General features: G+C 60.3%; 1 protein-coding gene and 1 non-coding gene across 2 annotated transcripts; both read left to right on the top strand.

Annotated features, from left to right (window-relative positions):
- The first annotated feature begins 107 nt into the window (after positions 1-107).
- Positions 108-179, top strand: TRNAH-GUG. Its single transcript has one exon. It is a non-coding gene; the product is annotated as a tRNA-His (tRNA).
- Positions 180-1,728: 1,549 nt separating this feature from the next.
- Positions 1,729-8,600, top strand: LCAT (lecithin-cholesterol acyltransferase). The gene is made up of 6 exons (XM_010583684.1): positions 1,729-1,895; positions 4,881-5,037; positions 5,513-5,628; positions 5,965-6,060; positions 6,329-6,553; positions 7,978-8,600. Exons 1-6 carry the CDS (start codon positions 1,748-1,750, stop codon positions 8,598-8,600), a joined length of 1,365 nt encoding a protein of 454 aa, XP_010581986.1. The 5' UTR covers positions 1,729-1,747.
- Positions 8,601-9,728: the final 1,128 nt, after the last annotated feature.

The following is a 9,728-nucleotide window of genomic DNA, read 5'->3' as shown; positions in this document are numbered from 1 at the left end:
GCGGGGGCGGCCGCAAGAGCTCCGCCGCCTCCCCACCGCTCCCCGAGGGAGGCCGGGGGGATGCGGCCGGAGGAGAGGAGCGGCGGCGCGGCGCCCCCCGCTCGACGGCTGTGATCGTATAGTGGTCAGTACTCTGCGTTGTGGCCGCAGCAACCTCGGTTCGAATCCGAGTCACGGCAAGGCTTTTGCCAACGGCCCGGTGCTCGCGAAGGCCGGGCCGAAGGCGCCGGGGAGGCGGCGGTTTGCGAAGACGCCGTGCCCTCGGAGGGGCTCCTGAAGGCCACCCTCCCTTTTCTCTTGCCATCCCTCCCGGTTCCCGCCCACGGGGAACCCACCCTGCCAGCCCAGCCCACCCACCAGTGCCCTCCACCCCCACGCAGACACAACCCACCTCGCTCTTCCTCGGGAGGAAGACATCTTCCCTTCAGCGGGAGAGTATGGCTTTTCTGAAGCCAACCCACTTTGCTGGAGCTCTTTGTTCCTGTCCTGGCCAAGCTGGAAGGAAAGCGTCCCTGGACAGGCTGCGCGCCTTTCTCCCTTCCCCACAGAGTGAGAGGAGGTGGGAGGCAGCAGCTTTATGCCCCAGAGCTCAGCTCCAGAGAAGATGCTGGGTGGGAAGGATTTGCACCCGGAAGATCACAAGGCCACGCTCCAGGTGAGCTCAAACTCCCCCCACAGCATCCTCTGCTCAGCACTGCTGTGCACTGGCCCTTTGCCCCACCGGAGCAAACTGGGAAGTCTGGAGCACACTGGGAAGGCTGGAGCAAGCCCATGAGCAGTTGGGTTCTGCTCCACCGCCGTGGCTCAGCACCATGCACCTCTTCTTCACCCCCCCTGCACCCTAGCCCCTTCCATCCCGTGCCCATCCATGCGCTGCCAGCCTGGGTCACCCTGCCTTCCCCTGGGTGCCTCCCAGTCCCCAAGGGTTCCCAGTCCCTGGTGCAGGCAGGGCTACCTGGAGCCCTGCCCATGCAGGATGGGGGCTGAAGGGGCTCCCCCCCAGCTGTGGCCGGTGCCAAGGGGGCACCCACAGGGACCCAGGGTCCAGGGTCAAGCACCTGCCCGGGGGATGCTGGGGGGGATGCTGCATCCCCCTGGGGCCGAGCACCTGCAGAGGGGATACTGCGCGGAGCAGCCTGGGCAGGGGGTCAGGGGGCAGCAGCAGTGCCCAGGGTGGCACTGGGGGATGTGCTGCTGCCATGTGGCACGAGGTGCTGCCCACATGTGTCCTTGACTGTCCCAGCCTCGATGTATTCTCACAGAGGTTTGGGGTCTGCCTGGCCAGGTCAGCAGCACGAGCACCCCCACCAAGGGCAGGAGGAATGGGAAGTGCTGTATTCAGCCAGGCAGGGAGTGGGCAAGGAGCGGGCAGCCCCGGGCAGCCCTGTGGGGTTACCCCGGGAGCACCATGCAGGGGCAAGTGTGTGGCAGCCACAACCCCAGCATGCAGCGGAGGGACGCTGAGGCACTGGGAAGCTGCTAAATTTACATGCCCCCTCTGCTGGCACCCCTGGGCAGGGCTTCTGGGGCATGGAGAGCCCCTGGGCACCGCTGGCCTGCCTTGGCAGGGCATGGCAGGTCCGTAAGGCCAGTCCTTTGGCCCTCCCCGTCCCTCCTCCCCATCACGGCCAGCCCCTTGCAGCTCTCCCCTCCCCTGCAGCCCGGATGCCTCTTGGCTGGACCTGCGTAAAAAATATAAAAGGCTGTTTTGCTTGGAGACGTCCGGATGATCCCAGCCGAGCTTGCCATGGGGACCAGCGGCGCCAGGGTTGCATTGCTGACGCTGTCGCTGTTCCTACAGCCCACGTCTCAGTTCTGGCTCTTCAACGTCCTCTTTCCACCCACCACCACCCCAGAAGCTCCCCCGACCAACAGCACGCCGCCCGTGGTACTCGGTAAGGTCATGCCAGCACAGGCACCACGCAGGGTACGGGTGGGTACCCCGGGTGCCGCACAGCCCCCCAGAGCTGGCGGTGAGGTTGGGGTGCCAGCTCAGTGGCTCTTGGCTGCAGTGGCCCTTTGCAATCTGGAGCTGGAGCCACCAAGGGGGGGGTGACACATGGCTTCCAGGTTCCCTCCCATCCACTGGGCTAGGGATGCAGGGCTGGCCGTGCCCAGCCACAGCTGCCCAGAGCTGGGGGTGCAGGTTGGGTACCCCAGAAAGCAAATGGGGCTCTAAAATCTCACAGCTGGCCCAGAGGCTGTTTTAGGGCTTGCTCGGTTCAGGGGGGGGCTCTGCTGGCAGAGGCATGGGGGCTGCAGCACATCTTCATCTGCCGCTTCCCACATCTGCTTCCGCCGGTGCCATGGGCCAGCATCCACCACCCCTTGCTCCCCCAACATCCACCCCATCCCGTCTCTTCTGCCGCTCCCTGGCAATGGTTAATTCATCTTCTGCTGCTGCAGAAGGGCATCTATCTCGCATCCCACCCAACGTCCAGCCTGCCTGGGGGATGTCGCAGAGGAGAGTGAGCCTTTGGCAGAGGTGCTCAGGGAGGTGCAAGGAGAGTTTGGGGCATCACCTTGGGGAGGTGGAGGTGGGAGCAGCAGCCACCAGCTGGTACCTCCATCCTGCACAGCTCTGCCTTCCTTTGACCTCTGTGCCATCACTGGGGACTTGAGCTAGGGTTTTGCCATGAAACCTCTGCTGAGCAGAGTTGGGGTTTTTCTCCTTTTTCTTGAATCAAGCCACGTTTCCCCTTTAAAAAGAGAAGAGAAAAAGCAGAACATCCCTGCTGCAATGCTGAGGGCTGACCCCACAAACTCCCTTCACAAAGGCATCAGAGAGCAGGGGATGGTGTCTAGAGCCTCAGTGTCCTGCAGCTGGTCCTGCTTAGCCATGCTGGTGGCCAGGAAACCCGGGTGGCCATCACCAGGTGCCTCTTCTCAGGATGACCTGTGATGGTTGGAGCATCTCCCCGTGCCCCTGGTACCAGCCTCAGCCCCTGTCCCGTGCCCAGCCTAGTTCAGCTGTCCCATGTGCCGCTCGGCGCAGCCCATCCCCCTGGATCAGGCGTCCTAGAAACCCCCAGTGCCCTTGGGACCGCCGATAACCCCTCTGCCCCCACAGGAACTCCCTTAATAATTACCTAATGTCCTCTGGAAGGGGAGGCAGAGCTCAGGGCTGCATGCCGGGGGCGGGGGTGTTGGCTGGGCACCCTCGGGACCCATCAGAGCAGCTTGTGGTGTTGCTTTTCTCACTGGCCTAGGAGGTCCTCTCTGCCTGCTCCCTGCCTGGGCTCTCCTATGCCAGCATCCACTGGATGGCCTGATCCCCATCCAGGTGCTTTGAATGCAGGATTAGACCCTCCCTGTATGACTGGGGAGATGCTACGGAGATGAGGGAGCTAGGAAGCAGATTGAGGGAGGCAACTGCTACATCTCCTTCCCCTCTTGCATGGGACAGGGCTTTTGGAGGCTGCAGCCATGCCCCTGCACCCCTTGGCCCTGCCCCTGCTGCACTGCGGGTGCCAGGGCCGTGGTGGGTGGGATGGGTGTAGAGCATCTCCAGGCCAGGCTGCCCTCTCACCCCGTGACAGGGACAGCACTGCGATTCCCCGAAATACTTGTGCCCATGGACCCTGGGATGCAGGGACACCTGAGGCTGGTGGGGACCAGGGGAAATGGGGCACATCTTTCTCAGGTCAAAGATGCTCCTCACCTGCATCCTTCAGCCCCTGCACCAGGCAGTGTGGCTCCCACCCTGCTGCGCTTGTGGGGTCCCACAGCCACAGGAGAGCTCAGGTCTGGGCCCCAGAGAAGCACAGGGCAGGCGTCTATAGGGACTTTAGGCTACAAAGCAGCTCATGATGTCCTTGGGGGAAGGGCCGTACGTGGGACATGTAGGGAGCCACATAGCAGACAGTGCCTGCAGCGGCATTGAAGGTCCACACCACCTCCAGCCGTGCGTCTCAGGCCTGTCCTCAGACCTGCTGGTGCCATGGGATTTGTCACCCAGCGCTCGCGTCCCACAGCAGCTCACAGCCACTGTCCCCTGCAGACCCTTCACCTCTTGTCCTTGCCCTCGGGGTCCGCACTGGCATTAGGAGCCAGCTCTTGGCTTCTGCACACCAGCTCTCCATGGTGTCTGCCCCCGGCACAGGCACATATACCAGGGTGGCACCAGAATGGGTGTCCCATTCCTGCTGGGAACCACACTGAAGCTCCCAGAGGCAGACCAAACGCCCCAGTGATGGTCACCCTCCATCGAGGGAGCCCAGGTCAGACTGTGAACTTGCTTAAAACCACGCTGTGTTTATTTGCACTGAATACCCACAAGGTACAGTTCTGCTCAGTGCAGAACCATTTCAGAGACTTTGCTCAGCTTGTGTCTAGGGTTTAAAGTTCAGGAAAACAGTGTGTGGGCCTCGGGAGCCAGCACTGGCATGACTTTCACCTCCTTGGGGACTCTGTGCATCCTCGAGCTGTCCCACTGCCCCAGGACAAGGTGCCGGGGGTGCGGTAGGGCTGGGCAGGCCCAAGCAGCACCAACTCCTTCCCCCAGGCTGGGCGGCAAGGAGAAGAGGATGGAAACCCAGCGAGGCAGGGGGGAATAATCTGGGATGCTATGTGCTGGTGGGGATTGGCAGGTTTGGGCCGAGGGTGGCAGCTCTGGGGGTCACCCCATGGGAAAGGCAGCTTGAAGGGGTCCCTGGGGATGTGTTTTTAGCACTGCTTCCATGCTCACCCCACATCTCGGCTCCGAGAACTCTCATTCCTGCGCAGAGCAGGCTGTTCTCCAGGGATGCTGCTCCAGCGGGTCCCCAGGTGTCCCCAGCCAGGCAGCCCCAGGGGAGCCCTGCCTGGGGGGCTGGGGGAAGCTGTGGGTCAGTGGGATGGGGTCTGTAGATGGCTCTGCTCTCCCTCTGTCGTGCCTCCAGTGCCTGGGTGTCTTGGGAATCAGCTGGAAGCAAAGCTAGACAAGCCAGATGTGGTCAACTGGATGTGCTACCGCAAAACGGAGGACTATTTCACCATCTGGCTCAACCTCAATACCTTCCTGCCAGTGGGAGTTGACTGCTGGATCGATAACACCAGGTACCGCTCACCCCCACCTCGGGAACTCCCCGGGTCAATGACCTACCAGGGATCTCCCTCCCCTCTCCTCCCCGCCCCGGCCACGACCTGGCACACATGGAAAACCACAGGAGCACCACAGGACTGTTTGGGAACACATCTGACTGGTTCCCGCTCCAAGCGCCCATCCCTTTCCCACATCCCTGTCATGTGCTCGTGCCCAGCCAGACCATCCTCAACACCCACTGGAGACGCTGCCACCCTGCCTGGGGCCACAGGGTGAGGGGGCTGCCACAGCCCACTCTATCAGACCCTCCTGCCCCAAGCTGCCAGCCAACGGGTGTGGACGCTGGCTTGGCACCGGTCCACCTCCCCATCCACACCAGACTTGGAAACAGCTGCTCAGGTCCAAGCTGCCAGCCAGTGATCTCCACCCTAGCCCCCTGTCCCCCATGGGGACACGGCTCTTCTGCTACTTTCTGTCCTGTCCCCGCAGGGTGGTGTACAACCGAACCTCTCGGAAAATGTCCAATGCTCCGGGAGTGCACATCCGTGTGCCTGGCTTCGGCAAGACCTACTCCGTGGAATACCTGGATCAGAGCAAGCTGGCAGGTGAGAGGAGGAGAGGCGCGGGATGTCTGGGGATGCCACATGCTCCCTGGAAGTGGAAAGGTGTCCCCATGTCTCAAGTAGGGACCGGTTCTGCAGAGAGCCCAGGTGACCTGGGAGTGAGGGACATTGGACTCTGGGACACACTCCCTTTGAGCACTGGCAGGGACCACCCCATCCTGGACCCCAGTGCACATGGGATGCATGGAGCCACTACCTCTGGCTGGAGCTACCAAGCTACAGGGCTTACCAGAGAACATTGTGACCAGGACCAGGGCAGAAAAAGGTTGACAGGAGAAGACCACAGACCTAATTCCCACCTGTTCTCTCTGCCCATAGGTTACCTGCACACCCTGGTGCAGAACCTGGTGAATAACGGCTACGTGAGGGACCAGACAGTTCGGGCAGCCCCCTACGACTGGAGGGTCGGGCCCCGTAAGTCTGGGATTTGTGGCCAGGCCACCCATGCAGGGGGGGAAGCAGGATGGCTCGCACGGGCTGGGTGAGCTGGCTGGTGTGGAGGAACCCCTGGACAGGGATGACTGCTCATGATGGTGGGTGCTCGGCCATTCACAGTGCGCTCGTGTGAATGCATGGTGGCACTTGTGGCCTCTGCACCCACACATCTCTCTGGTCGGGTCAGCCCTGCAGCCCTGTGGCCATGAGTGAGGTGGCCAAGAGCTGGCGCCCCTTTTGTCCACAGAGGAACAGCCCGAATACTTCCAGAACCTGAAGGCCCTGATTGAGGAGATGCACGATGAGTACCAACGAGGCGTCTTCCTCATCGCGCACAGCATGGGCAACCTGAACGTCCTCTACTTCCTGCTACAGCAGACGCAAGCCTGGAAAGATCAGTACATTGGGGGTTTCATCTCCCTGGGTGCCCCCTGGGGAGGGTCCGTCAAGCCCCTGCGTGTCCTGGCATCCGGTGGGTGACTCCTTGTGTGCAGCCACCTCTTTGCTTTCTTTCCCTCCTGCAGAAATGGAAGGGGGGGGGGGGGGGGGGGCAGGGAAAGGACGTGGTGGTGGAAGAGGTGGGGGACAGACGGCCAAGGTGTCTGTGGAGGCAGCACTCGTACTCTGGTGCAGATGCCTCTGCGTCCTGCTGCATCCTGTGGCGCAGAAAGCACCGTGGAGGTTCCTGCCACAGCCCTGGCAGCAGGAGAGTGGCCCAGGGCGTGCTCTGGAGCTTGCTCTGGTTTCCATGATTGGGGTTGCTGGGTTTGTGTGTATGGAAAATTGCTGTCAGAAGGGACCACCTGCAGCCTGGCCATCCCCCTTCCTCCACACCAGCTCTCGGCAGACAGCCTGCAGCACAGCCTGCACCATGCACAGCATCAACTCCTGGGCTAGGGCTGCTCCTGGAAAGCCAAAACACCCATCCACAAATCTTGGGGCCAGAGAATGCTCACCCAGGGCATGCTCACCCCCTTCTCATTGCCTCCCTTGACATCTGCACCACCTCCATCCATGCAGGACAGTGAGGTTGCTGGACCTTTGCTGCAAACCATACATCTCTTCTGCAGCAGAGGACATGGAGGCCACCCAAGGGACACTCACGTTCTCCTGCACCACTTGCTTGGATCTCCCCACATCTCAAAGCCCATCCCCCATAAGCTTTGCTGTCTTCAGGCTTTAATCTCCCTTCACCAAGTTCCTCTTTAGTCTCTTTGCAGCCCAGAAAGCCACAATCACTTGCCTAATGCTGACAGCCCAGAATAACTACAAGTCACAAGCTGAGCCTCCAAAAATGCATGGAATTAAAAATCATGTGCTTGAAGATTTTAACATCTGGCCCCTTGCATCACCCTTAAGTCACCTCCTCATATTTTTCTCTGTTGCCACAAGGGCCAGAGACATTTTTAAGGTAATCTGAGATCATTGCGTGGTCTTAGGACTCCAGACATACCAAAAATGCCGAGGCTTGCAGGAGACATATAGATTGGCCACCCACTATCAGCACCTTCATCGGACTCAGCTCACTCCTGTCCCTGCAGGCAGGCATGGAGGTGCCGGGGTTGCAGGGAAAGTCCGGGCCTGGGTTGGTCAGGGCCATCACACGTCCAGATTTGTCTACACTCAGCCCCGCCTAGCAGCTAGAGATGTGGTGCCAGAGAGGGGAGTTTGGAAGGTTGCTCTGGATATCTGCAGCCAGAGGGGTGAGGAGAGGACGTACGGTCATGGGCAGCACAGGGGTAAGCAGGGGAAGATCTGAGGTGGAACCATACCCCAGCCAGGAGACAGCTCTGAGTCACAGGTGGACTGGCTGATCCCAGCACAGCTGCCCAAGGGGCACCATTTGCGAGGGTACATCTTGGTGCTGTTTCTGATAAGCCCCTGTGTGTCCCACAGGTGACAATCAGGGCATCCCACTCATGTCCAACATCAAGCTGCGTGAAGAGCAGCGCATGACCACCACCAGCCCCTGGATGTTCCCAACGAGCCTGGCCTGGCCCGAGACCCACATTTTCATCTCCACACCCTCTTACAATTACACCTACCGGGACTACCAACGCTTCTTCACCGATGTCAACTTGGAGGATGGCTGGTACATGTGGGAGGACATGAAGGATTTGCTGAAGGGCTTACCCCCTCCTGGCGTGGACACGTATTGCCTCTATGGCACAGGCTACCCCACTGTGGAGACTTACATATATGACGAGCATTTCCCTTACGAGGACCCTGTGGACATGATTTATGGTGACGGGGATGACACCGTCAACACACGCAGTTTGGAGTTGTGCAAGCGATGGCGTGACCAGCAAAAGCAGAAGGTGCACGTCCAGGAGCTGCGAGGCGTCGACCACCTTAACATGGTCTTCAGTAACCTGACGCTCAGTTCCATCAATGAAATCCTGCTGGGGAGCCCACAGGAACAGGGGGAGCCGGGGCAGGAGAGACCCAGCTCAGAGGCAGGGAAGGGGGGGAAGATCCTACCTGGGCACACAGTCCTTAAGGAGCCCAAAAAGAACTGAAAGAAATGAGGGCCAGCTTCCCTCCATGCTGGTGGCCACTGCAAGCTGCCATGCAGGGGAGCAAAGGACTCGGAGCTGAGTTTGGAAGGAAAAGGAGCGAGACCAACAGCTCAGGTAGATGGGCTGGCACCCACTTCCACACTGATTGGTTTTTCTTTTGGGAATGGCGATTAATTATACTTCAGAGGCTTGTCACTTCCCACTAGCGGGTGGATAATTAACCACGCTGTCAGCTCATTAACATCACACTTGCGAATTACGGTGTACGCACAAGCCCTTGTCGCTAGCAAGCCGCCTTTAGGCACTTTAGAGGCTGTGGAGCCCACGGTGCCATAGCCTTTGCTCACTTGGGACAGAGCAAGTCACATAACGAGTGCAGGCTCTGATTTACTGGGGTGGTCACAGGGGTGGCACAAGGGTGACACGGCAGGTATGACTTGCAAGAGCACCTCTGCCAACCGCCAGCATGCAGGCAGCACACTAGGCTCCTCGGGCAAGACTGACTCGAAATCAGCAGATGTACAAAATAATAAACACACTTTGCTTCTCAGTGCTGAGCCTGCCTTGTCCTTGCACAGCAGGTTAGTAAAGCCAGCTGTAACCGAAAATGGAGGTGCTCACTGCCTCGCGGCACCCCAGCAGCCAGGGCTTTGGGAAAAGCCACATGGCCGGTGATGCAACTGGGGTTGGTGATGCAGCTGGGGCTGGTGCTACAACTGGGGCTGGCAACGCGATTGGGGTGACAGTATGATTGGGGCTGGTGACAACCGGGGTTGGTGAGACAACCAGGCCCAGCGATGCCACTGGGGCTGGTGACGCAGCTGGGACTACTGATGCAGCCGGGACCAGTGATGCACCTGGCTTGGCGATGCAACCACCTTGGCGATGCAACTGGGGCTGGCAAAGCAGCCAGGATGACAACGCAACTGGGACTGGCGATGCAGCCAGGGCCGGTGACACAGCTGGGGATGGCGACGCAACTGGGGTTGGCGAAGCAACCGGGGCAGCAGTGCAACTGGAGCTGGCGACGCAGCTGAGGCTGGCGATGGAGCCCGGGCTGGCAATGCAAACGCGCTTAGTGACACGGCTGGGGGCGGGGATGCAAGCGGGGCTGGGGATGCAACCGGG

This window comes from Haliaeetus leucocephalus, unplaced genomic scaffold (genome assembly GCF_000737465.1).
Source record: "Haliaeetus leucocephalus isolate CR32 unplaced genomic scaffold, Haliaeetus_leucocephalus-4.0 Scaffold92, whole genome shotgun sequence".
Lineage (NCBI taxonomy): Eukaryota > Metazoa > Chordata > Aves > Accipitriformes > Accipitridae > Haliaeetus > Haliaeetus leucocephalus.
Note: the sequence above shows the minus strand (reverse complement) of the source record. Positions and strands in the feature narration are given on the sequence as shown.